The sequence below is a fragment of the Anolis sagrei genome, chromosome 6 (genome assembly GCF_037176765.1).
Source record: "Anolis sagrei isolate rAnoSag1 chromosome 6, rAnoSag1.mat, whole genome shotgun sequence".
In the NCBI taxonomy this organism is placed as follows: Eukaryota; Metazoa; Chordata; class Lepidosauria; order Squamata; family Dactyloidae; genus Anolis; species Anolis sagrei.
The window spans coordinates 21,197,404-21,225,090 of NC_090026.1; the positions used below are offsets into that span (position 1 = coordinate 21,197,404).

Sequence of the window (27,687 nt, forward strand, 5' to 3'; positions counted from 1 at the left end):
TAAGGTCTCTTCCAACTCTTTGATTCTATTATTCTAAGCGGTGTCAAAGCGCATTAATTCCTCAGTGTGGAGGCAGATCTGTGTCGAGATGCCCACAATATCTCTTTATTTCCCTCCCATGTCAGGCTGTAGGAAATGAGTGCAGGAATTGGGGGTGACTGTAAAAGGTGGGGAGGGGGGTTCACGTTTCCGCCCGGAGCTCTTTCCGCCACCCCTCCCGGAAGCGCCGCCCCTTCCCCTTTGGTCCCACTCCCCTGGCTGGCTTACCCGCCGAGCTGCCCTCGGGACGCTCATCGCCGCTGCCATGCCGCTGGGGTGTTCCTTCCTAATGGGCCCGGCGGGGAGGGGCCTGCGGGAGCCGCGGAGAAAGGTTCCGCCCCCAGCCCCGCCTCTGTTTACCTTCTCCAGGCTTGGGATACAAACCCCGGGAGTCTTGTTTTGAGCTGGGAGTAAGCCGTGAACATGTCAGCATGACATAGGGCCCTTCCAGACTGCCATATAATCCAGAATATCAAGGCACAAAATCCCACAACATCTGTGTGTGGACTCAGGGCCCTTCCACAAAGCCATATAACCCAGAATATCAAGGCAGAAAATCCCACAATATCTGCTTTGAACTAAGGACCCTTGATTCACTGGATCTCCTTTATTTTAGGCCAGTTGACAGGATGCAGACCACTATTTCTGCTTCATTGACTATTCTAAAGCCTTTGACTGTGTGGATCATAATAAATTGTGGCAAGTTCTTGGTGGTATGGGCATACTAAATCACCTTATCTCTTCAACCAGAGAAGTCAGCCATAGCAGAGCACCTGATGAACCAGCCTGGACACAGCATATTATTTGAGAACACAGAAATGCTGGACCACTCCAACAACCACCATGTCAGACTACACAGAGAAGCCATTGAAATCCACAAGCATGTGGACAATTTCAACAGAAAGGAGGAAACCATGAAAATGAACAAAATCTGTCTACCAGTATTAAAAAACTCTAAAATTACAACAGCAAAACAGCAGAGAGGAAACAACTAGGCACATCTTAACACCTTTCAACAAAAGATTCCTCCAGGCTCAGCCAGGCCTTCAAATGCTAATGAAGGTGGTCAGTTGAAACATTCACACCTAGCTCCAGCAGAGAAGAGCTCTTCGCCCCACCCACCCCAGTCATTCCACAGATATATACACCCATTTTCCTAATTCCAACAGACCTCACTACCTCTGAGGATGCTTGCCATAGATGCAGGCGAAACGTCAGGAGAAAATGCCTCTAGAACATGGCCATATAGCCCGAAAAAACCCACAAGAACCTAGTGATTCCAGCCATGAAAGCCTTCGACAATACACCTTATCTCTCTCCTGAGGAATCTGTATAAGGACCAAGTAGCAACAGTAAGAACTGACCATGGAACAACAGACTGGTTCAAGATTCAAGAGCCGTTCAGCAGTGGAACTCTCTGCCCCGGAGTGTGCTGGATGCTCCTTCTTTGGAAGCTTTTAAACAGAGGCTGGATGGCCATCTGTCAGAGGTGATTTGAATGCAATATTCCTGCTTCTTGGCAAGGGGTTGGACTGGATGGCCCATGAGGTCTCTTCCAACTCTTTGATTCTATGATTGGGAAAGGATTGTATACTCTCCCCCAACCTATTGTATATTCTCCCCCAACCTATTCAACTTTTATGCAGAACACATCATGCGATGTGCGGGGCTGGATGAATGCAAAGCTGGGGTGAAAATTGCTGGAAGAAACATTAACAACCTCAGATATGCAGATGACACCACTCTGATGGCCGAAAGCGAGGAGGAGCTGAGGAGCCTTCTAATCAAGGTGAAAGAAGAAAGCTAAACATAAAAAAACCCCAAGATTATGGCAACAAGAATGATTGACAACTGGAAAATAGAGGGAGAAAATGTGGAGGCCGTGACAGACTTTGTATTTCTAGGTGCAAAGATTACTGCAGACGCAGACTGTGGCCAGGAAATCAGGAGACGCTTACTTCTTGGGAGGAGAGCAATGTCCAGTCTCGATAAAATAGTAAAGAGTAGAGACATCACACTGGCAACCAAGATCCGCCTAGTCAAAGCCATGGTATTCCCTGTAGTAACCTACGGATGTGAGAGCTGGACCTTAGGGAAGTCTGAGCGAAGGAAGATCGATGCTTTTGAGCTGTGGTGCTGGAGGAAAGTGCTGAGAGTGCCTTGGACTATGAGAAGATCCAATCACTCCATCCTCCAAGAAATGCTCACTGGAGGGAAGGATACTAGAGACAACGTTGAAGTACTTTGGCCACATCATGAGGAGACAGCAAAGCCTGGAGAAGACAATTATGCTGGGGAAAGTGGAAGGTAAAAGCAAGAGGGGCCGACCAAGGGCAAGATGGATGGATTTGGCATCCTTGAAGTGACTGGACTGACCTTGAAGGAGCTGGGGGTGGTGACGGCTGACAGGGAGCTCTGGCGTGGGCTGGTCCATGAGGTCACGAAGAGTCGGAGACAACTGAACGAATGAACAACAAAAAGCAACAGTAAGAACTGACCATGGAACAACAGACTGGTTCAAGAGTGGTTCTGCCCCGGAGTGTGCTGGAGGCTCCTTCTTTGGAAGCTTTTAAACAGAGGCTGGATGGCCATCTGTCAGGGGTGATTTGAATGCAATATTCCTGCTTCTTGGCAAGGGGTTGGACTGGATGGCCCATGAGGTCTCTTCCAAGTCTTTGATTCTATGATTGGGAAAGGCTTGTATACTCTCCCCCAACCTATTGTATACTCTCCCCCAACCTATTCAACTTGTATGCAGAACACATCATGCGATGTGCGGGGCTTGACAAATGCAAGGCTGGGGTAAAAATTGCTGGAAGAAACATTAACAACCTTAGATATGCAGATGACACCACTTTGTTGGCCAAAAGCGAGGAGGAGCTGAGGAGCCTTCTAATCAAGGTGAAAGAAGAAAGCGCAAAAGCTGGGTTGCAGTTAAACATAAAAAAAAAACCAAGATTATGGCAACAAGAATGATTGACAACTAGGAAATAGAGGGAGAAAACGTGGAGGCTATGACAGACTTTGTATTTCTAGGTACAAAGATGACTGCAGACGCAGACTGCAGCCAGGAAATCAGGAGACGCTTACTTCTTGGTGTTAGAGACCCTAAATTGGGTCTTCTTAGGTCCACATTATGGGAGCACGAAAGGAAGGAGACAGTCCCCCCCCCCCCCCAAAAAGATAAAAAAACAAGGTTTATTTTAGTTTCTTCATGAAGAAGACGGACAGCCTGGCAGCATATGCAGATGCTATCCTTCCAGTGACTGCCGCGTCCCCTTGGCTTTTTAACCACCGATATATAACCTCAAGTAAGTAAGTAAGTAAGTGATTTTATTGATTAGCCCTTAGGCCATACCACAATAAGAAACAGAACAATAAGGACTGTCAAGACCTTATCACACTCCACTTAGGAAATTAAAATACGAGACTTATAACAATACAGTAAATAAATGATAAAACGTGATAAAACTGATAAACTTATCAATCTGAGTATATACATCATATTTCATTATCACCCCTACAATTTACCCTAATCAGCCCTACATATGTGGTTCTCAGACATATATATATTGATATAACCTCAAGTAAACAACTTTTTCTTTGTCATGGAAAGTACTCTCTTTCCAGCCCCCTCCCTTGACCTTTTGATGGAAAACACCTTCTTGTACCTGCAGACTCTGTGCTTAACCACATCCTTTGAATTTAACCACAATACAACTTCCGACCTCTACATGTCGCGTCTTGTTTCTTAAAAACATTTTCTTCCGTGTTGCTCTTTTTCTACAGATAAAGGGTATGTTTCTCTTTTGCTGTTAATTTCATTCAAAGCCCCTTGCTTAGCATTTGCAAATTTCACTCAAAGACCCTTTCATTGGGAGGAGAGCAATGACCAATCTTGATAAAATAGTGAAGAGTAGAGACATCACACTGGCAACAAAGATCCACATAGTCAAAGCAATTGAATTCCTCGTAGTAACCTACGAATGTGAGAGCTGGACAATAGGGAAGGCTGAGTGAAGGAAGATAGATTCTTTTGAACTGTGGTGCTGGAGGAAAGTTCTTTGAGTGCCTTGGACAGTGAGAAGATCCAACCAGTCCATACTTCAGGAAATAAAGCCTGACTGCTCATTGGAGGGAAGAATAGTAGAGGCCAAGATGAAGTACTTTGGCCACATCATGAGAAGAAACGAAAGCTTAGAGAAGACAATTATGCTGGGGAAAATGGAAGAAAAAGGAAGAGGGGCCGACCAAGGGCAAGATGGATTGATGGTATCCTTGAAGTGACTGGATTGACCTTGAAGGAGCGGGGGGTAGTGACGGCCGACAGGGAGTTATGGCGTGGACTGGTCCATGAAGTCACGAAGAGTCGGAAACGACTGAATGAATGAACAACAATAGGCCACTATCTGAGCCCATACTTGGTGGCCAATGTGAATTTGAGGCACAAAGACTTCATGTTTTGGTCAAACAACTGGACATAGATCCAGCAGTCACCAATATCTATTCTTCATGCTAAAGGCCCTTCCACACAGCCCTATATCCAGGAATATCAGGGCACAAATCCCATAATATCTGCTTTGAACTGGATTATCTGAGTCCACACTAAGATAAGTGTGGGATTTTCTGCCTTGATATTCTGGAATATAGGGCTCTGTGGAAGGGCCCTGGGTTATCTGAGTAAACACAGCCCTATATCTCCAGAATATCAAGGCAGAAAATCCCATAATATCTGCTTTGAACTGGATTACCTAAGTCCACAATCAGATAAATGTGGAATTTTCTGCCTTGAGATTCTGGGATATAGGGCTGTGTGGAAGGGCCTTGGGTTATCTGAGTAAACACTGCCATAGAATCCAGATCAAAGCAGATAATGAGGGATTTTATTCAGCTGTGTGGATGGGGCCATAATGTTATAATTATATATATTAATAATATATATAGTTATAACAGTTATGTTATAATGTGAAAATGTCAGCATAACATAACATGGCATGATATGGTGTGGGCAGCATTGTGCCATCAACCCATTATAGGAACTATGGACCCTTCCACAACAGCTATATAAAATCCAAATTGAACTGGATTATCTGACAGTGTGAACTCAAGATAATCCACTTCAAACCAGATATTGTGGATTATCTGCTTTGGTATTCTGGGTTATGTGGCTGTGTGGAACGGCACTTAGTCTCAACACTATAATGGTTTATAGTCTCATTAACATTGATGGATGATGACATAGGGTCCTTCCACACAGCCCTATAGCCCAGAATATCAAGGCAGATAATCCACAATATCTGCTTTGAACTGGGTTATCTGAGTCCACACTGGCAGATAATTCAATTCAATGTGGATTTTGTACGGCTGTGCAGAAGGGCCTCAGTTAACCCGCACCCATGGAGTTTGGTAGATGCCAGATTAAGGCAATTTTAGGTTAAGTATTACTATTTAAAAAGAAGCCCAATTTACAAGCAGTCTGCAAGTTAGCCATCTGACTTACAAACAACTCATAGTTAAGAACAGGGTTTTTATATGTGTCAGGAGCAACTTGAGAAACTATAAGTTGCTTCTGGTGTGAGATAATTTGCCATCTGCAAGGACATTGCCCAGGGGATGCCAAGATGTTTGATGTTTTACCATCCTCGTGTGAGGTTTCTCTCATGTCCCCGCATGGGGAGCTGGAGCTGACAGAGGGAGCACAACCTGATCTCCCAGGATTCAAACTGCTGACCGATCCAGCACAAGTATTTAACCCATTGCGCCACCAGGGAATGGGGTGAGACAACAGGAAGTGAGAGTAATCTTCGCCTCAGAAGGGCAATTCAATCCTGAAAGTGTTATCATGGGGAAAATATGTTTTCACTGAAGCTTTATCACCAATCCTAGTTTCCACAACAAGCTATTTTTTTCAAAATACAGTTATTACAGGAACAGAAAGTGAGAAGAAAACAAACATCACAGGGGTGTTAATCCTCTCCTATGCTATCCAAAGCTAAACATACATGTATTTTTGACTGGAGTTACACTTTAAAAATGTCCCTGTTCTGACTTAAAAACAAATTCAACTTAAGAACAAACCTACAGAACCTATCTTGTTCGTAACTTGCAGACTGCCTATAATTTTCTACCCTATACCATAACTTCTGTATTGACATGGTATCAATATTGAAATACCGCAATTTAAACTTATATTAAGGGAAATGTATTGTAAAAACAGTTTATTGTAAAATAAATTATTGTAAAAACAGCTTTGTGAAGATAGTATGCAATTGTAGCTTAATTTTCTTTGCTAGCTGCTTGAGAGTCTACATAGATTTGAAAAGTTGGAAGAGACCATAAGAGCCATATAATCCAACCCCATTCTGCGAAGCAGAATGAGGTTCCATCCTGTCTTCCATGCAGGAAGACATAATTAAAGCACTCCTGATTACCCACAAGCTACTACTATTACAACACAACTAAATATGTTGTACAAATAATAAAACAAACACAAAGCTAAAACAAGTGCACACACATATACAAAAACAAATCTGTCTAACAAAAAGGCTAAACTATATACCTCACACTGTCTGAAGGTTATCTTCCTCTATTATATGTACACACACACACACACACACACCAGATAGATAGATAATATTCTAGAGGTGTGTGTACACACACACACACAAGATGATGATGATGATGATACTTTATATCTATCCTGCCCTATCTCTCCAATGGGGACTCAGGGCGGTTCACATCATACAGCAGAAAATATTCAATGCCGTAAAGTGTGACCAAAAAACCAAAAACAAAACCCCATAAATATTAGATTTCAGCATAGAGATAGACACAGTGTGTGTGTGTATAGTTTATTTTATTGTTTTTTTCTCTTTCAATAAAAATACTTTAAAAACACTGACAGATTGTCACCCAGTCTATGTTTAAAGCCTTCCCTCTTATACTTCTCAGATGAGCTACAGATCAAATGCCTGTCTTATCTCTAAGACAGTGCCCCAAAAGCTCACCAAATAGAAATAGGCCATTCAAGGAAAAATGTTGAAGGATGGGCTACGATCAGAAACATTTATGGCACAAGGGAGAATAAAAGGAGAAGGACGTTGAGAAAGTTACTTGTGTGGGCTTAAGGCATTAGTCAGTATGTACCTGTGAATTAAAAGAAAACATCACTGTAGTTGTTCTTGGCACCCGCCTGCACTAAAGGATTGGGGAATTGCTGCCAATCACAGCTTCCCTCTGCACACACGCCCTCCAAGACAGCCAATGGCAAGGCCTGCAGTTTCATATAGGAACACTCTTCAAGGAGCACATGTGTTTGCTTGCTTCACACAGGAATGCAAGCACTGCTAGCAGCAGCAACAGAGGCACATGGCAAATAATAAGGAAGGAGAACAAGAACATGTGCGAACTCTAGACGTCATTTGGGGAGTGTATTGTTTGTTTAAACCCATAACTTTCCCAAAAGCTTAGGACTTGCAAAAGTAAAGAAGGAGAAACTTACACATCCAATATTGATTTTTTTTAATTCATTGGTTTAAACAGAAAGGATGCATCAAGCGGAAAACAAAGCTTCCTGGATTAAATACAGCCATGGGAAAGCATGTTAGATATAAAGGACTTGCTGTTTACAAAAAAATATAGTTAGGGATGCATCTACCAGCTGTTAGGAATTGTGGGAGTGGCAGTCCAAAACACCTGGAAGGCCGAAGTTTGCCCATGCCTGATCTATACTGTAGAATTAGTGCAGTTTGATGCCACTTTAACACCAATGTCTTAATACTATGCAATCATGGGAGTTGTAGTTTGGTGAGGCATGAGCCCTCTAGCAGTGAAGGTTAAAGACCTTGAAAAACTACAACTCACAACACTCTGTAGCATTGGGCAATGGCAGTTAAAGTGGTGCCAAACTATTTATTCTACACTGCACATACACCCAGGAGAAACTCCTGAATTATGTTCCCATTAAATTAATTGTTAAATCGGATTTTCACATCTCAAAACAGGTTTTGTTTCAGTGCTGGCGTGTGACAATCATGAGTTGAAATTCCGAAGTCTTCTGGACATCAATGCAAACACATTTGCTCATCCATGACAAGGCACTATTTGGCTTGTTTCTTCCCTGTTTTTGAAAAAAGAAACAGGTTTGTAAGTGATCATAAATCTTCGGTATCTTAATGGAAGGCTGCTCTTATTTGCACACATTATTAATGACTGCTCCTATTCTTTTCCCAGAGCAAATTATAGCCCAATGCAAGGTTAAGCTCAAGCTAAAAATTGATTACTTGTTACAAAGGTGACTAAAAGTAGAAGCAGAAGTCCTTTGAACACACTGGCAATGGTTTATAATTTGTATCGGTGGGCAGATGTGTTTATGATGTTCATGCATTTTCTTTATACAATTTTTACTTCCTATTTTTTCAAATTAAAGTTAATAAACATGTTTTTAAAAACAAAGTAGAAAGCACTTGTTTCCTGAGGTTATTTTTTGAAAACCTTGTATGTCAGAGGCTTAAAGATCACATACATGCCCTAGATTCTTGCATTTTGGAGGCAGCTGTGTAACTGCAATGTGCCCACTCATAATTCAAAAGGCAACAGATAGGCTGTGGTTCAGAACAGCTTTGCACCTTTTACCAACAGGAAATTCAACAAATGGAGCTCTGCCCCTTCCGCAGTGGGAGAGGGAAGCACACTGTATACAGCAGGCAGAATTCCTTATACAAACTTTGGAGTTAATCACATATTGCTCTGATCTTCTTGGTTATAGAGTTGCTCCAGTGTTTTACAAAAATGCCCTCTAATATTATATGAGGATGTTTGATGTTTTACCATCCTTGTGGGAGGCTTCTCTCATGTGCCCACATGGGGATCTGGAGCTGATAAAGGGAGCTCAACCCGCTCTCCCCAGATATGAACCACTGACTCGTCTGTCAGCAGTCCTACCAGCACAAGGGTTTAACCCATAGTGCCAGCAGGGGCTCCAATGCAATAGTTGAATCCATGGATATAAAGGGCTGGCTTCATTTGAGGTTAAAGGTCTTACCTCTTGGTAACCAAACCTTGAGGGAGGCAGTTCACAATTTTAGAGTAAAGGGAAAAGCTGCACCAAAGCTGAAAACCACAAAATATTGGCGTCTTAAAGAAGAAAAATGTGGGGAATTCCAAAGGCCTAGACATGATCTTTGTAATGGCCAAATTTAGTACCAGCATCTGAGGTTTTCCACTTATCTCAACCATTTGCTGTGGTCTTACCAATAGTGGCCAGATGTAAAAGATAAGAAGGGCCAACTATACAGTTCGACTGCTGGACAGAGGAGGGACTGGCATCAAACCATCCTGGATTAACGCAAAGGTGTAGGAGCTGTTCCACTTCTGGATATGTGAATGACTTGATTAGTGTGTCACTGGAGCCAAAGAGATTTGAATTACCCTAATCACCCTGAACCTGGTGACCCTGGGTAACTTTCCCTTCAAAAGATTGTTGTGAAAACAAACAGAGCTGAACTGGTTCTATAAACTTTTTATAAAAACAAATGAATTAAAATGTTGATTGGACGTTAGAGTGATGTCTGAGGCAGAGTTGTTGATGTCAGAGCGACTTGAAGAAATTGATCTGATGGTAGTTAATAGCAACAAGAATCATTCTAGGCACTAAAAACTAAAGGCAACATTTTCTGACCTGTTTATCCAGTGCGTTTATACTTTCATGGTCACTGATCAAAAAGTAAAAGTTAAACATTTCCACTGAACAAAGCTCTCTTTTTAATGTTCTCCGTCAACGTCTAGTTCACCTTGCTTATAACTGTGTGAAAAATAGGTACCTGGTATTATCAAGGACTTAACTGGAGATAAGGCTTAGGCTGCAGAACCTGTTTTCAATTATTTCTAAAGCAGTAACAAAGACAACCACCTTTTTGTCCAATAATGCTCCTGCAACTGATTTTGAACCAAAATAACAATGCAAATAGTAGAAATATTTCTCCTGTTGTCTTGTTACCCAACTGTTACAATTGAGGTATGGAACCATGATGTTTCCGAAATCCATTTTCCCATAAGTCAAGTTGGCCCAAATGAAGAAGTGGTTACCAGTCTTTAGTCTTCTAGGCGTTTTGGACTTCAGCTCTCAGAAGCTTTGGATAGATTCGCTAACAGACAGCAATTCTGGAAGCTGAAGTGCAAAACACCTGAAGGACTAAATGCTAGAAACCACAGATCGAGAAGAACACAAGGCATTTTTTTCCCCAGCCTTATCTTATATGGTAATGCAGTGATTGGAAAAGCTGCAGCTGTTGTCATTCTGTTTTCAAAGACAGCAAGAGTCCCCTAGGACAGAACACCTTCATCTTGGTAGCATATCTGAATTTATCATGCTTCTGAAGCACTTCATAATTACTCAGTGCAAGAATGGGAATCACATGGCCCTTCAGATGTTGCTGGACTGCAACTTTCAGTGTTTTCTTTCCATAGACTTCATTAGCTACTGGGAGCTATAGTCAAACAAACATCTAGAACTGGCCTGCACAACCTGTGGTCCTCCAGGTCTTTCGGGCTTCCACTCCATGAATTCCTGATCATTGGATAAGCTGGTTAGAGCTACTGGGAGCTGGAGTCCCCAAACTCCTAGAGGGCCACAGATTGTGCATGCCTGATCTCGAAGTAGGCATGGATCCTCCTCCAGCTTTTCATCATGGTCTATAACAGATGGATAGAACTACCTTGTGAAGTAGCCCTCTACCTGGATGGAAATATGGAAATCAGGCAGGTTGGTGTTCTAACAGCTCTCCCCACCCTACCTTGTTGTAGCCATTGCAGTCCTCCCATCCTGGTTGGCTCCACTACTTTTTAGAGTCACATCCAGGAGTAAATGGGCTCTTATGACCATAGCCAAGCTCAGCTCCACCACTAAACACAAGGTCAATTCCTGTGCAGAATGTGGCATCGGCAGCAAGGTACAGGACGGTCTTGCCAATCTCTGCAGTGGTCGCCATCCGTCCCAAAAGCTATGTACAAAATGGAGAAGAAAGAAGATGGTGCAAAATTAATACTCTATGCTTATTCTCATGAGTGCATACAAACATGCACACACATCTCTATTCCATTTGTTTTCTTCCTCCAAGAGCCTTCAGTTAAAATAAATAACACCCACAAATTTCTCACCCATAAGCCTATAAAATAAGCTTGTAAAAAAACCTCAGAAATTAGAAGGCATGCTCCAAAGGATTTATAATGTATTCATATGTTTTATGTAATTATGTTGTTGTTTATTGCATGTGTTTTTGATTTTATTTTGTTGCAATCTGTTGATTGGGCTTGGCCTCATGTAAGCCGCCCCGAGTCCCCATTGGGGAGATGGTGGCGGGGTATAAATAAAATAATAATAATAATAATAATGCTTAGATTTAGCATGGTAACTGAAATACCTATGCCTTCCCAGTGAAACAAGACAAAACATCCCCCCAAGGTCATGTGTGGAGGATGTAGAGAGACTATACTAATCAAATCCACTAACAATCAAATCCATGAATAAGCAAATCCACACTCCTCTTCACGTTTTCCTTGTATAAACTAGAAATCCCTCCTATCCAGTAGCCCCAGGCCCATCATGGACTTGCCTGAGCATCTTTGCCTTTCTGGATCAGTGCTTCTGGATCAGGTGCTTCGCTTGCAAGCTTTTCCCACATTGGAGTCCAGATATTGGCAGGTGATATGCTAGAATTCAAATTGTTTAAACTTTTTCAAAGGAGCGAAGATAGGTTTGGAAAGAGATCACAGAAATAAAGCAAAGCATTCCCCACATGGTGAGCTATGTGTCAAGATACCTAGAGCATAACATGCCCCAACAGAATAATAATAATAATAATAATAATAATAATAATAATAATCTTTATTTCCTGCCATCATCTCGCAAAAGGGACTCGGGCAGCTTACAAGGCACTACAAGTCTAGTATATGACATAAACAGTACATGAGTATAAAAATAACTACTATTAACACATAAAATAAAAACACATTTTAAAACACAGACCATCTGTAGTTAAAATTAGCTGCCTTCTCATCACAACTAAAGTGCCAAAGTGTCAAACTCATATGGGCCCATTTCAGCCTACTCAAGGTCATGTGAAGCTCACAATTCAGATATATGGGAATCCCAATCATGTTTTCTTGAAATACCAAAATGAGAACAGTCGGATTTGGTTGGAAGCCTTTGACACTCCAGATATTTTGAATTACAATGTGGTCAATAGGAAACGGCAATGGGCCAATCTCCACCTCGGACAGTAAAACACCAGCTAGCGTGGCCAATACAGAGTGACACTGGGAACAGAAAACCAAAGCATGTCAATAATTAACATTTATGAGACCTTACATTGTCCTAGTATGTTTCCAGGGAAACTGAGTTCTCAAAATATCATTGATCCCAGAATCTTGATAGCCCCCTATTAACAACAGTCTTACCAATTGACTCGGACAGAATGCTTGCTCTCATCAATGGCCAGAGTTTTTGTCATCGCAGTAACAGCACCCTACAAGTTGAATGATTTGTTTTATTATACATATATTTGAAATACTTCTATACAGCCTTTGGAGGCAGAACCTCACTTGAAGCGGTCCCAACAGGGAAAACATTGAAGCAAGGTAATACTAAATACAGTTGATGCATCATCATCATCATCATCATCATCATTTATTTATTTATATCCCACTTTTCTCCCAGCAGAAGCATGAAATGCTAGCAATCCTCACATTAGAACAATTGGGGGGGGGGGGGGGTTAGCCCTCACTTTAAGTCCTATTGTTCCAGCCTACCTTGGATGCAGCATAGCTTATGGATTGCTTGTCTCCAATAATATTGACAATGCTGGAGATATTGATGATATTCCCTTTTGTTTTTCGGAGGTAAGGCAGAGCATACTGCAAATGGAAAAAATAGGAGAACATGAGATGGAAGAAGATTATGTCAGAAATATTAAAAAGTAATTGGGTGTTTTTTATTACAAAAGTGTGAGTCAATGTATTTATTTATTATTTATTTAGAACCTTTCTAACCCGTCCTTCTCAACCCCTGAGGGGGGACTCAGGGCGACTTACACCAGCAACAATTCTATGCCGCAAAATAATACAAATATAAACAAATAAACATCAATTTAAAACAGTAAATAGAACATTAAGTTAAAAACAGATTAAAAACATATTGAAAAATTGTCAGCAATCCATATTGCCAATTCCAGTCTGATCCAAAGTGCAGTCATGTTTGCTGTCCAAAGGCTTGGTCCCAGAACCATGATTCAACCTTCTTCCTTAAAGAAAGGAGGGAAGACGCCAACCTGATTTCACTGGGGATCGAGTTCCATAGGTGTGAGGCCACCGGCAAGAAGGCCCTGCCCCTCCTCCCCAACAAGCGCTCTTGTGAGGTTGGTGGAACCTAGAGCAAGGCTTCCCTGGATGGTCTTAAACTGCGAAGCAGGACGTAGAGGAAGATGAGCTGGGCCGGAACCGTATAGGGCTTTATAGGTCAAGACCAGCACTTTGAATTGTGCTTGGCAGCCAGTGGAGCTGACACAGCAGGGGGGTGGTATGCTCCCTGAGTCAAGCACTGAAAGAGTTAGTAGGCCAAAGTCTGTTATAATCAGTGGGGCAAAGCCAGTGTTCTCCTGGGGAGTGTGAGGTAAACCTCCGTGTGAGAGAAGCCTCGTGTGAGAAACCTCCAGTGTGAAGGCTGCTGTGTGTAAAGCTACTAGTGAAGGTCCTGTATAATTCTGGTTTGAGAGAAGGCTCTGTAAGAGTGAAGCTGTTTATCTGCATAAGAAGGAAGTATAAAGGACTTTATTTGTGTTGTTGAAACCTTGTTATTGTAAATAGTGCAACTATATTATTTTACTACAAATAAAAGCCTCCTATGGAAGATCTAACATTGATTTGTGTGTTTTTATTCTTTTTATCACTTTGGGCTACTGGTTCTGCTAATAAGTCACTCTGCTGTACATTAATGGGAAGGGTCTTTTGTCAATAAGGCCACTTGCCCAACAGATTATACCAATATTTGAAACTGGCCCACATTGAATCCATGTATAGCTCACCCACCTCTATAACTGGGCAGAGTGAGACAGGTTTAGGGTGTCAAGTTTTAAATTATTCAGTCATTTATTCCCTTGTACTTCGATATGTGTGTGTGTGTGTGTGTGTGTGTGGAGACATCATCCAGGTGTTGATGATGGTGATGATTATGAAACTCTTGTGTAGCTGCATGACTCTCTCCTGATGTTTCGCCCACGTCTATGGCAGGCATCCTCTGAGGTTGTGAGGTCTGTTGGAAACTAGGCAAGTGCTGTTTATGTGTCTGTGGAATGCTCAGGGTGGGAGAAAGTACTCTTGTCTGCTTGGGGCAAGTGTGAATGTTGTAATTGGCCACCTTGATTAGCACTGAATGGCCTTGGAGCTTCAAAGCCTGAAAGGAGGAAACCATAAAAATGAACAAAATCTGGCTACCAGTATTTAAAAATTATAAAATCGGGACAGTAAATAAAGAGGAACCCTCAGAAAACAGGGGAATTCCAGACATGAAACAATCAGGGCCAGCTAAAACGCCCCTTAAAGGATACCCCAGGCAGCAACCAGCCAGGCTTTGAAGCTGCAAGGCCATTCAATGTTAATCAACATTCACACTTGTCTCAAATAGACAAGAATTATTTCTCCCACTGGGCATTCCACAGATATATAAAATCCCACTTGCCTAGTTTCCATCAGACCTCACAACCTCTGAGGATGCCTGCCATAGATGTGGGCAAAACGTCAGGAGAGAATGCTCCCGGAACATGGCCATACAGCCCAGAAAACTCACAGCATTCCTATGAATTTCTTGACATTACTTACCTTAGATGCTAAGAAGTAGCTGACAGTATTGACTTCCATGAGGTCGCGGAATTCTTCTGCAGTGAAATCATCGATTGTTTTGTAAGGGGGATCTGTGGGCAGGTGGATATAAAAAAGCAGAGGTTTTCACAGCAGGTAAGATCCAGAATAACTCCTTGTCTCTTTGTTTATTGTACTTTTTTTAAAAAAAGGCACTACTCCACTAACCCACAACTTATTTATGGAACTGAAGGAAATCATGATTAAGTCCTATCATGATGATTTAGTTGTAAGGGCAACGATGCAAGAACTACTGCAGATAGGTTCCACAAATGTAAAAAGATGTTCCTCTTGACCAAGTCCAAAGGCACACTCAGAAGAGTAAGACAAGGAAGCTGGCAATAACCGACTAAGAATCTGACTGGAGAACCATTAAGTTCCACTTTCTACCTTCCTACTCAGATTCAGCAAACACTCTGCCTATAGGATCATAGAATCATAGAGTTGGAAGAGACCTCATGGGCCATCCTGTCCAATCTTGTCCCCTGACAAGAAGCAGGAAAACTGCATTCAAAGCACCCCCGACAGATGGCCATCCAGCCTCTGTTTAAAAGCCTACAAAGAAGCCTCCACTACACGCCGGAGCAGAGAGTTCCACTGCTGAACAGCTCTCGCAGTCAGGAAGTTCTTCCTAATGTTCAGGTGAAATCTCCTTTCTTGTAGTTTGAAGCCATTGTTCCGCATCCTGGTCTCCAGGGCAGCAGACAGCAAGCTTCCTCCCTCCCTATGTCTAAGGGCCCTTCCACATAGCCATATAACCCAGAATATCAAGGCAGAAATCCCACATCTGCCTTGATATCTGCTTTGAACTGGGCTATCCGAGCCCATATTGCAATATATCCCAGTTCAAAGCAGATCATCTGGGATTTTATTCAGCTGTGTGGAAGGGGCCTAAGTTTCAGTGCATCTAATATCTCACTAAGCCTAAAGACATCTAACTGAAATAACTAGGTGTTCTTTCCATAGCATATTTCCTTCCCTCTGCTGTCTGTCCTGCATTGATTTCTGGAGTGCAAACCCCAAAGGCACTGATATATCCTCTCATAATTTTACATCACACAAAAGATATAGATGATAATGTAGAAATAAAAGGCTAAAGGAACATGTCTACTAATTGTCAAATAAATATAAATGATGGCCTTATATGTAAGTTAACACTAAAACCTCAACTTGTGCATTTCATTCACAGTCCTACTCTTGGCCTTTAACACATCCCTAAAACTCCCCAGGCCCAAAAAACAGGGGCCCCAATTGTTCCCAAATGTCCTTCCCCGCCATGATTTTAGAAATGACTTACGGACGCCAACATTGTTCACCAGGCAGTCAAGGGATCCATAACGTTTAATGGTCACAGCAACCAGATTCTACAAAAAAGGAGAGAAGCAGCAGGGAAAATGGTTAGCAAGACAAAATACAATTCATGCAAGTTTACACCTGAAAACTGTCAGGATAGCCATTCCTAATGCACACTTTGAAGATAATCAAAGCTTCAGAAGTTCCCCCATTGCTGCCAATGGGCCGGATCTTCCCAGAGCGAAAAAGGATCTGGTTTGTTGTAGGTTTTTCGGGCTGTATGGCCATGTTTTAGAACAGGGGTCCTCAAACTAAGGCCCGGGGGCCAGATGCGGCCCTCCAACGTCATTTACCTGGCCCTCGCTCAGGGTGAACCTATGTCTGAAATGACTTGAAAGCACACAACAACACCAATAACAAAAGCAGGCCCACACTTCCCATTGAAATACTAATAAGTTTATATTTGTTAAAATTGTCCTTCATTTTAATTATTGTATTGTTTTTAACTGTTTTTTACACTACAAATAAAATATGTGCAGTGTGCATAGGAATTCATTCATGTTTTTTTCAAATTATGATCTCGCCCTCCAACAGTTTGAGGGACTGTGACCTGGCCCTCTGTTTAAAAAGTTTGAGGACCCCTGTTTTAGAACATGGCCATACAGCCCATAAAACCTACAACAACCCAGTGACTCCAGCCATGAAAGCCTTTGACAATACAATGAAAAAGGATCTTTCGACTGCCAGATTGAAAAAATGGAATTTTGGCTGCTCAAGTTTGGGAGCCTCCTGAAAAACAGAGAGTGGGGAAGGGGAGAGACACCAAAATCCAAACACTGAAAATGGCACTGGGTTTAACCGAATTGCACACCCCAACAGAAGCTGGCATAGTGTAATGGAATGGGCAATTACTCTAGAAACCAGGGTTCGATTCCCTCTTGGCCATTGAAAGCCACTGGGTGACCTTGGGTGAGCCACACAATCTCATCCCCAGAAACTTGAAAGCACTAAATCACAAAGAAGTTCTCCCAAACCAAGACCTTTCCAGTTCCCACCTACCTGAATTTCTTTTTCGCTGCGAACATCGCAGATCTGAAAGTAAGCTTCCCCAGCAGCTCCACTATTCTTCAGTTCCTGCTCAATCGCCCTCCCCTGTTTTTCTGCAAAGACAGTTGCAAACAGAGTTTGTGAGGAGTTTGGAGGGCAGTTCCAACTACAGGCAATGAAGGAGTAAGAGAAAGATAATATTGCCTCCTTGAAGCTTGTATTTGGGTTGATGTACCACTCAACCATTGACTCTATGGATCTCCTTCAGTTGAGACATGATGCAGGTTACTATTTGAGCCCATACTTGGTAGTCAATGTGAATTTGAGGCTCAGAGACTCAATATTTTGGTCAAAAAATGGACGCAGATTTAACAGTTACCCATATCTACTCTTTATGCTAAGATTAACCATCATCCCATTTTACTATATGTCCTAACCACCTGCTGAATATCCTCAAAGGGTGAGTAGAAACACACAGCAAGAGTTTGTAAAGAGCTCCCAATGGTATACTGTAACCTCTGTTGTTATACCCTTCTGATTGTAGTAAGAGAAATCACTTGCTTTTACTGACACATGAAGTGCACCTCCATGTGGATTCTTGCTTTCTTTACACACATACATCTGCGATAACCTTAGTGATGAGCCTCACAAAAACTTACCCAGTTTTCTATATACCTTTTCAGAAATTATAGTTTTCCAGATGTTCGTTTCCATAGTCATAGCAGTTTGGTAACACTTTAACTACCATAGCTCCATACCAGGCATGGGCAGACTTCAGCCCTCCTGGTGTTCTGGACTTCAACTCCCAGAAATCCCATCCATCTTACCGGCTGTTAGGAATTGTAGGAGTTGAAGTCCAAAGCACCTGGAGGGCGAAACTTTCCCCATGCCTGCTCTATACTATGGAATGCTGGGACTTATAGGTTGGTGACGTACTTTCAATTCTATATTAGAGAGTTCTAGATCTATAGTACAAAACTGTTAAATCTTTCCAAACAATAGACATTTGGTTTCCACATGACAAAAAATGTGGCAAAGCAGCACCACCTGGTGTTGGGAATTGGGACTGCAAGGGAAGGAAGAAAAGCCTTCAAGGAATTGCATTAGGTTCTTCACATTTGTTGGAGTTTGGGACACAGAGCCCCTATAAAGTGGGAAAACTAAAAAAAAAATATGATTTTTTTAACTACAAGAACAATGTACTGTTGAAGGCTTTCCTGGCTGAAATCACTGGGCTGTTGTAGATTTTTCGGGTTGAGGATGCCTGCCATAGATGCAGGCGAAACGTCAACAGACAATGCTTCTAGAACATGTTAGGGAACACTGTCCCTACCTTCAGGATCTTGCCAGATCACTATGGATCACACAGAGCCCAAACAGCTAGGAGCAAGAACACAGACAGCACACGCAACCGTGACGCTGGTACCAAGCTGCCGCGCTTACAGGGGCGGCTGAACTATTAGGCAAATTAAGCATTTGCTTAGGGCGCCCATTGCCAAGGGGCGCCCCGTTGCTAACGCCGGGCCTGTCCCTTTCCCAGCATTGGCAAGTGTGCGAGGAATAGTCCCTGGGAGTTTGCATCCAGGGGCCGTGCTTCATCCCTCTTTCCCCCACGCACTTGCCAATGCCAAGGCACCTCTCTCCCAGGGTTGGGAAGAGGCCCTGGGAGCACGCATCCAGGGGCCGAAGGGAAAGAAAGAGGGAGAGATCTATGTCATTTGGGGAGAGTGAGCTGAGCTTGAACCGGGGAAGCCTTCTCCCTTTCCCTCCCTTAGTAACTGATCCCGTCCTCCCTGGACAGAAAAGTTTGCCTTTCTTTGGCCACTCTCTGGACACCCTGGAGGAGGCCTATGAGGAGGGGAGGGAGCACAGTTGTATGCCAAGTTTGGTTCAATTCTATTGCTGGTGAAGTTCAGAATGCTCTTTGATCGAAGGGGAACTATAAATCCACACAACTGCAACTCCCAAATATCAGGGTCTGTTTCCTCCAAACCCCTCCAGAATTTTCTGTTGGTCATGGGAGGAAGCAGGGTTCATTTTTGTTTTCAGTGTTAGGCTGGATCTACACTGCCCTGTATCCCAGGATCTGATCCCATTGCCAAATAATCTACATTGCCAAATGTTGCATTATATGGTCAGTGTAGACCAGGCATGGGCAAACTTCAGACCTCCAGGTGTTTTGGACTTTTAAACTGGATACACATCTCCAGTTTTAAACCGGAGTATATGAGTCTCCTCTGTTCTAAATTGGAGTATATGAGTCTCCATGGTTTTAAGCCAGAGTATAAGAGTCTAGAGTATTTTAAACTAGAGTATATGAGTCTCCACTGTTTTAAACTGGAGTATATGAGTCTCCAGTTTTTAAGACCGGAGTATATGAGTCTCCACTCCTTTAAACCGGGGTATATGAGTCTCCAGTGTTTTAAACTGGAATCTATGCGTCTCCACTGCCAGTTAATCTAGGATCAAATTCTGGGTAATAGGGACCATATAAAATCTATGCTGCCATATTAAATCCAGATTATCTGCTTTGCACCGGATTATATAGCAATATAGACGGCATTACAGTATTATTTCTTCCTCGCCTCTTTCTGCCTCCAATCCGTGGAAAGATTTCAGCATGAGTCTCAATGGAATTAAATGGGCTTTCTTCCAAATGAAATCAGATTGATTTGGGGTCTTGCCCAATGGAGGTGGAAGCTCAAGTGCTTAGGACTCTCTGCATTTGTCTTTTCACCTGAAAGGCAAATTGGTGGATATTGACATCCAATGGGAAGTGCATTTGGGTGCATCTACACTAGTATAAACCCTCCCCCTCCCCCCGCTTCCCTCCCTCCTTCCCCCTTGCCTGGTGACCACCTACTGCTTTATGGTTGCTTTGTTCGAACTATCGAGAGAAGGCTTTAGTTACCATTAACATTCACTTAAAGCGAGATGTTAATGAGGCTTTGCAAATCGCCAATGAGATGGGTCCCCTCCTTTCTGTTTCCCTGCGCTCTCCCCTCCCTTCACTTTTGGGGAGATTTCAGAAGAATTTGAAGGCAAACAGGTTGAGTTTAGGGAAGGAAAGGAGCTGGTCAAAGTCTGTTGGTGACAATTGAATCCTATTTGATAAAAGTGCTGGGGAATCTGAGCTGTTGTTAGGGTCAAAATAACCCTCAGTTGGAGTGGTTCTACCATAAATATGTTATATTTATTCAGTGACTAGCTATCCCCTGCCACACGTTGCTGTGGCCCACATGGGGGTTCTGTGTGGGAGGTTTGGCCCAATTCCATCTTTGGTGGGGTTCAGAATGCTCTTTGATTGTAGGTGAACTATAAATCCCAGCAACTACAACTCCCAAATGTCAAGATTCTATTTTCCCCAAATTCCACCAGTGTTCACATTTGGGCATATTGAGTATTCTTGTAGAGTTTGGTCCAGATCCATCATTCTTTGAGTCCACAGTGACCTCTGGATGTAGGTGAACTACAACTCCGAAACCAAAGGACACTGCCCACCAAACCCTTCCAGTATTTTCTGTTAGTCATGTGTGCCAAGTTTGGTTCAATTCCATCGTTGGTGGGGTTCAGAATGTTCTTTGATTGTAGGTGAACTATAAATCCAGCAACTACAACTCCCAAATGACAAAATCAATTTTTTTTTTAGTGAAGGACATACATTGGGTTGTTAGGTGTCTTGTGTCCAAATTTGGCGTCAATTCGTCCAGTGGTTTTTGAGTTCTGTTAACCCCACAAACGAACATTACATTTTTATTTATATAGATTTGGGGGGGGGGGCGCCAAAATACTGTTCATTTGCACTTGAAGATTACCTAGGGCCGGCCCTGCGTGCTTAATGGCACAGCCTCAGACCTCATATACCCTTAGGCAATCATCTTACAATCAAACATTTAACAATCATGTTTCAAAGTCTACATCCTGTAGTTAATCATTACGTATCAGTAATTAGTTGTAATTAGTAATTAGTTGTAAGCAGCCAAACCATGCACCCTATTTATCAGTGGATGTGAAGCAACCATATACCCTGTTTATCAATCACTGTGTAGTTTGTAATCATGTACTCTGCTTATTAATCAAGGCTAAACAATCAGAGAGTCAACATGCCCTGGGTCACCCGTCTTGTTTATCACAGGTGTCATATCATCACCAGGTGTTGCATGCCTGCTCCAGGCCCCTATATTGTTCCCAACTATGCAGCATGCAAGCCTAAAATACCCAGAATATCTCCAATTATAGCATATCACCCCTCTCAGTCATACAGCCCGAAAACCCTGCAACAGCCCAACTACAAGAACACTTCTTTAGGAATCTCTAGGAAAACCATATTCATTAAACCCAGGACAAGCATATGTGGAGGGCCAACTGAATTATTGTGGTAGACATAATATGGTCCAAGTTTCAAAACCAGATCAACTTTCTAGTCCATAAAACAGGCATGGGCAAACTTCAGCCCTGCAGGTGTTTTGGACTTCATCTCCCCACAATTCCTAACAGTTTGGCCATGTCTGCCATAGAACCATACAAATACCCCCCTCCAATTCAGAGTTGTTGGTTGGTAAAGGAGAAGAAAAGTGTTCCCTGAAATGCAATGCAAATATTGGTTTTGCAATGTGAACACATGCTTGGAAATGGGGGATTCACCTCTGTCTTGATAGGATTCTTGTAGAACAACCATACAAATGACCAATTCAACCAACTCAGCATCCTCATCCTTGCATCTCTCAGCTTAACAATTAAATCCTCTTTCATTTCTACCACAAACACAAGAAAGAATTTACTGATTCTGACTTTCATCTGTCTATATGAGAATTAAAGAACTGATGGTCTATCAGATATTATTGTACTTTTAAGTCTATCTGCCTTCATCATCACACCCCAAAAATCAGAATGGGTGAGTGCTGCTATTCAGAAATTGGGAAATGCATATCAGAAATGTACATCAAAGACATTCCAGTTCACTGATTTACATACTCCGATCTCATCTTTCTTCCAGGAAATGATAATTACAACTTCATGGTGTAGAAAGTTCACACTTCCTTTGGATTAATCAACTTAATATGAAATATTGAGAACAATATTTCATGTTAAGTGAATGGACTCTCTCATAATGTTTAGGTATTAAAGGGGGAAATCTCACCTTCAAATTCTAGGCCACAGAAAACCACTTTGGCTCCTTGGAGAACTGGAAAGGAAAAGAAAGAGTGGAAATGAATACCAGACAAAAGCTAACAACTCTGTTAATAACGTGCACATTAATGGATTAAAAACAAAACAATTGGATTCCAATTCCGTTACAGATTGAGCATCTCGAAATACTCCAAAATCCATGTAAGTCTTAGTCAGTGATACTTTTGCTTTCTGATAGTTTAATATACACATGCAAAATTATACAACATTGTATTAAATGACTTGTTGTTGTTGTTATCAGCTGCAGCAGCAGCAGATGCAGCAAAAAAAGACATTTCAAAATCTGGAAAAAAATCCAAAATACTGGCCTCAAGCATTTTGGATACGGAATACTCAACTTGTATTTTACTTCATTCCTGATAGTTATTGTCTGACTATCAAACAAAAAGTAGGTGCTAGAAATAATATCATATGAAAGCTGACTTGCACAACCTGGGGATCACAACCAGATACAGTGAAGACATCTCCCCTTGCACTTTGCTACTCTGCTGCTGAATACACATGCCAAGTGTGGAACGCATCTCACCACATTAAAACAGTGGATGTGGCTCAATGAGATATGCCGCATTATCACAGGATGTCTATGCCCTACACCACTGGAGAATGATACTGTTTAGTCAGTATTGCACCACCTGACATCCGTCAGGAAGTAGCAGCCTGTAATGATAGGACCAAGACAGTGACCTCTCCTGCCCATCCTCTGTCCAAATATCAGTCAGTAAGCCAACATCTTAAATAAAGAAACAGCTTTTTAAGATCTACAGAGATACTCGCAGGAACACATCAGCAAGCGAGAGACCAAAAGTGGCAGGCTAGAACCCGGAACCTCTATCAGTGGCTGATACCCTTCTGGGCACACTGAAGGCTGGGTGACTTGGAATGCACTGAACAGACTGTGCTCTGGAACCATGAGATGCAGAGCCAACCTTAGGAAATGGAGCTACAAAGTGGAGTCCACAACATGCGAGTGTGGAGATGAGCAAACCAAAGACCACCTACTGCAATGCACCCTGAGCACCACCACACGCACAATGGAGGACTTTCTTACGACACAAGAGAGGCTTGAAGTGGCCAGCTTCTGATCAAAGGACATTTAGTATAATGCCAAGTTTTTAAATTTGTTTGTGTTTTTAAATACATTATAACTGCACCTTCAACTCACACCTGACACAATAAATCAATAATCAGCAGCCAATATAGAGATTTCAGAATTTGGGGGGGGGGGGGGGGCAAAATATTGATAGAAAGCATTTTGGATACAGAGTAATCAACTTGTATTTTAACTCATTCCTGCACCATCCAATATGATGCCCAGTTGTGTTAGACCAGAACTCCCACCAACCTCATGATGGAAAATGTTGATCAACACACCTTCAGGATGTCATGTTCAGGGAAGATGGGATGGAAATTATGTGGTATGTTGTTAAATGTGACTGCCCAGCATTTTCTACCACTGCCCATGCTGAATAAACATAGTAGTGATTTGTTTGCTGACAAATGCCTAAAATTAAAGCAATAGTACAAATGAATACCCCCCACCCATCTAACTGCAACAATCTAATACTGAGTCAGACAAGTTACACTAGAGGGGAAACACCTTGTAAGGACACAAACAATGCTTTGGGCTCTTATTTATTTATTTATTTAAGACTTTTATATCCCGGTCTTCTCAACATCCGCGGAGGGACTCAGGATAGCTAACAACAGAAAATACGTACACAAATACAACTAAAAACCTAATATCATCATAATCATAATAAGTTAAAATACAAACAAAATCAATACATAAAGCCAAATTGCCAAGATAAAATCACGTTCATCTCAATCCACCAGTGTGGTCAGAAGTTATTAGGTTATTGCTGACTCACCAATCATTCTGAGAAAGCTATGTCCCAGAGCCAGGATTTCACTAGCTTTCTGAAAGTCAGGAGGGAAGGGGCCGATCTAATCTCCATCCGGAGAGAGTGCCACAGCCGAGGGGCCACCACCGAGAAGTCCCTGCCTCTCGTCCCCACCAGACGCAGTTGTGAAGGTGGTGGGACCGAGAGCAGGGCCCTTCCAGAAGATCTTAACAACCTTAATGGCTCATAGGGGAGAATCCATTGGGACAGGTAAACTGGGCCGGAACCGTTTACATTCCTTCACCTCCACCCCTTACCAAACAATTTATTTATTTTATTTGTCGTGTCAGAGCAGCCAGTCCATTATATTACATTTCTAATAGAACAAAGCAAACAAACAGAAAAATACACAACTTGTGAGTTTGGTAGCTGGTTAAATGTCCCTTGACCAGTATCTGGCCACTTGGAGTGCTTCTGGTGTTGCTGCAAGAAGGTCCTCCATTGTGCATGTGGCAGGGCTCAGGTTGCATTGCAGCAGGTGGTCAGTGGTTTCCTCTTTTCCACACTCGCATGGCGTGGATTCCACTTTGTGGCCCCATTTCTGAAGGTTGGCTCTGCATCTCGTGGTGCCAGAGCGCAGTCTGTTCAATGCTTTCCAAGTCACCCAGTCCTCTGTGTGCCCAGGAGGGAGTCTCTCATTTGGTATCAGCCATTGGTTGAAGCGTTGGGTTTGAGCCTGCCACCTTTGGACTCTCGCTTGCTGAGGTGTTCCAGCGAGTGTCTCTGTAGATCTTAGAAAACTATGTCTAGATTTAAGTCGTTGGCGTGCTGGCTGATACCCAAACAGGGGATGAGCTGGAGATGTCTCTGCCTTGGTCCTTTCACTATTGGCTGCAACTTCCCGGTGGATGTCAGGCGGTGCAATACCGGCTAAGCAGTGTAATTTCTCCAGTGGTGTAGGGCGCAGACACCCCGTGATAATGCGGCATGTCTCATTAAGAGCCACATCCACTGTTTTAGTATGGTGAGATGTGTTCCACACTGGGCATGCATACTCAGCAGCAGAGTAGCACAGCACAAGGGCAGATGTCTTCACTGTATCTGGTTGTGATCCCCAGGTTGTGCCAGTCAGCTTTCGTATGATATTGTTTCTAGCACCCACTTTTTGCTTGATGATCAGGCAGTGCTTCTTGTAGGTAAGAGCACGGTCCAGAGTGACTCCCAGGTATTTGGGTGCGCTGCAATGCTCCAGTGGGATTCCTTCCCAGGTGATCTTCAGAACTCGGGATGCTTCTCTGTTCTTGAGATGAATTAAAGAGGCTTGGAAATAATTCTATAGTTGTCAACTTAATAAAGAAATCCTATCAGTCCCCAGCAATAAATCAGTGTTGTTGTTGTTTAGAATAGGAAAAACATTCGGTAGAACAAAAGAACAATGTCCTGCTGAAAGATAAACCACAACTTTTCAGAGCTTCTTCCATTACAGTACACACAAACCGTGTAACGATTTGAGTTAATCTTTGAAAAAAAAGCACATCCAGACCCTGCCAAAAATGACTGGATACACAAAGTAGGGCAAAGCCTATAGAGAATTGCACAGGACGTACAAAGTTTAGAAATGGGCTGTCTCTATCTTGTAACAACCTGCCAAGTTTAAATTGCAGATCTTCAACTGCACACTGTGACCGACAGTATTCTTGTCTCTCTATCTGGACACAGATTTAAATTAGGAAGGGAATTGTGTGGCTTTCCAAATGTTGAACTGAAACTCCAAGTAGAGTAAATGGTGGTGCATGCTATGTAACCCTCAAATTTATAGATGGGGAATTTGAACTCTCTAGATATTGTATTTTTGCAATTCATAGAATCATAGAATCAAAGAGTTGGAAGAGACCTCCTGGGCCATCCAGTCCAACCCCCTGCCAAGAAGCAGGAATATTGCATTCAAATCACCCCTGACAGATGGCCATCCAGCCTCTGTTTAAAAGCTTCCAAAGAAGGAGCCTCCACCACACTCCGGGGCAGAGAGTTCCACTGCTGAACGGCTCTCACAGTCAGGAAGTTCTTCCTCATGTTCAGAGGTGATGGAAGCCCTTGGTGATGGAAGGGCCGGGCTTTAGCACAGTGGGTTAACCACCAGCTGCATAAAATCCTGCCAATCCAAAGGTTGACAGTTCAAACCCAGGTCAGGGTGATTTCCTACTCGTCAGCCCATCTTCTGCTCGCCTAGCAGATTGAAAACAGCAATATGAGTAGATAAATAGGTACCGCTTTAAGGGAGGAGGTAGTCAAAAGGCATCCATAAGGACATGCCAGCAATTTTAAAATTATTTAATTGGTTGCTTATTTCGCATACAGTCAGAGGTTTCTAACTACATTCTCGTGACATATCTACATACGGCAACATGTCACAACACACAGCCACTTTGGGAGAGTTAAAGCAGGGTATAAATAAATAATAATAAGTGTGTATACCAGTCATATGCAAACTTGGGCCCTCCAGGTGTTTTGGACTTCAACTCCCACAATTCCTAACAGCCTACCGGCTGTTAGGAATTGTGGGAGTTGAAGTCCAAAACACCTGGAGGGCAGCTGCACCTTCTAACCTTGTCTAACCACTCTAAGGTAAAGGTAAAGATTTCCCCTGACATTAAGTCCAGTTGTGTCCGACTCTGGAGGTTGGTGCTCATCTCCATTTCTAAGCCGAAGAGCCGGTCTTGTCCGTAGACACCTCCAAGGTCATGCAGCCGGCATGACTGCATGGAGCAACCTTAACCACTCTACTTATGCACTAATGAAACCTAAACTTCCTCTACTTGAAAATAAAACTCCTCTCTCTCTCTCTGAACTCACCAAATTCTCTGACGATGCCTTCGCCAATGCCCCTGCTGCCCCCCGTTACTATGACCACCTTCCCCGGATAACGAAGCCCAGTTGCCATTGTAACTTCCCTTGCAGTTCTGCCTGATGACTCCTCAGCCAGCTGATCTTAAATACACAGCTGCCCCTTGTGTTTGTTTCCCCCCACTGCGCATGCTCACGCCTCCCTCGGCTCACCAGGAAGTGGAGTCCAATATTCCATTGCCAAGTTAGCCCTTGCTGGAATGCTAAGCAGCAGAAGGGTTTGGCATATGATATTACTATTTTTGTAATTTTGGTCTTCAGCTTTTGAATATTTGCCTAAACACAATGAGATCTCTTGGACATCTTTCAAACCAGATTATCAAAGCAGATCATCCACATGATTTGCTTTGAACTGGTTTATATGAATCAGTCTATACTGCCATATAATCCAGTTCACATAAAATAATCCGGATTTTATATTTTATAGGGCCCTTCTGCACAGCTATCTATAACCCAGAATATC

At 42.6% G+C, this 27,687-nt stretch overlaps 2 protein-coding genes and 1 long non-coding RNA gene across 6 annotated transcripts in view; 1 reads left to right on the forward strand and 2 right to left on the reverse strand.

Moving 5' to 3' along the window:
- BCAT2 (branched chain amino acid transaminase 2) overlaps positions 1–373 on the reverse strand; it is a 29,628-nt gene extending 29,255 nt beyond the window's left edge. The window contains exon 1 of the mRNA XM_060780467.2: positions 268–373. Within this exon, the coding sequence (XP_060636450.2) occupies positions 268–306 (39 nt within the window). The 5' untranslated portion in view covers positions 307–373. The remainder of the gene's footprint in view (positions 1–267) is intronic.
- LOC137097352 (uncharacterized) overlaps positions 1–8,130 on the forward strand; it is a 21,306-nt gene extending 13,176 nt beyond the window's left edge. For all 4 annotated transcript variants that reach the window (XR_010910134.1, XR_010910132.1, XR_010910135.1 and 1 more), the window contains one exon: positions 8,043–8,130. This is a non-coding gene — a long non-coding RNA (uncharacterized lncRNA). The remainder of the gene's footprint in view (positions 1–8,042) is intronic.
- On the reverse strand, positions 7,544–27,338 carry HSD17B14 (hydroxysteroid 17-beta dehydrogenase 14). The gene is made up of 10 exons (XM_067469889.1): positions 27,174–27,338; positions 22,430–22,474; positions 17,302–17,402; positions 16,247–16,313; positions 14,911–15,002; positions 12,847–12,951; positions 12,496–12,563; positions 11,652–11,748; positions 10,833–11,039; positions 7,544–8,158 (listed from the first exon to the last, which is right to left on the reverse strand). The coding sequence occupies exons 1-9, from the start codon at positions 27,259–27,261 to the stop codon at positions 10,875–10,877; spliced, it is 828 nt and encodes a 275-aa protein (XP_067325990.1). The 5' UTR covers positions 27,262–27,338; the 3' UTR covers positions 7,544–8,158; positions 10,833–10,874.
- Between the last annotated feature and the right edge of the window lie 349 nt (positions 27,339–27,687).

Bases quoted from the DNA above. Each gene is read 5' to 3' on its own strand.
- HSD17B14 (XM_067469889.1), bottom strand. From the start codon at position 27,261: ATGGCAACTGGGCTTCGTTATCCGGGGAAGGTGGTCATAGTAACGGGG. The intron at 17,403-22,429 runs GTGAGATTTCCC...CTGTCTTTGCAG, and splicing joins CTGTGGCCTAGAATTTGAAG to AAAAACAGGGGAGGGCGATT. The intron at 12,952-14,910 runs GTAAGTAATGTC...TTCCATTTGCAG, and splicing joins GCTACTTCTTAGCATCTAAG to TATGCTCTGCCTTACCTCCG.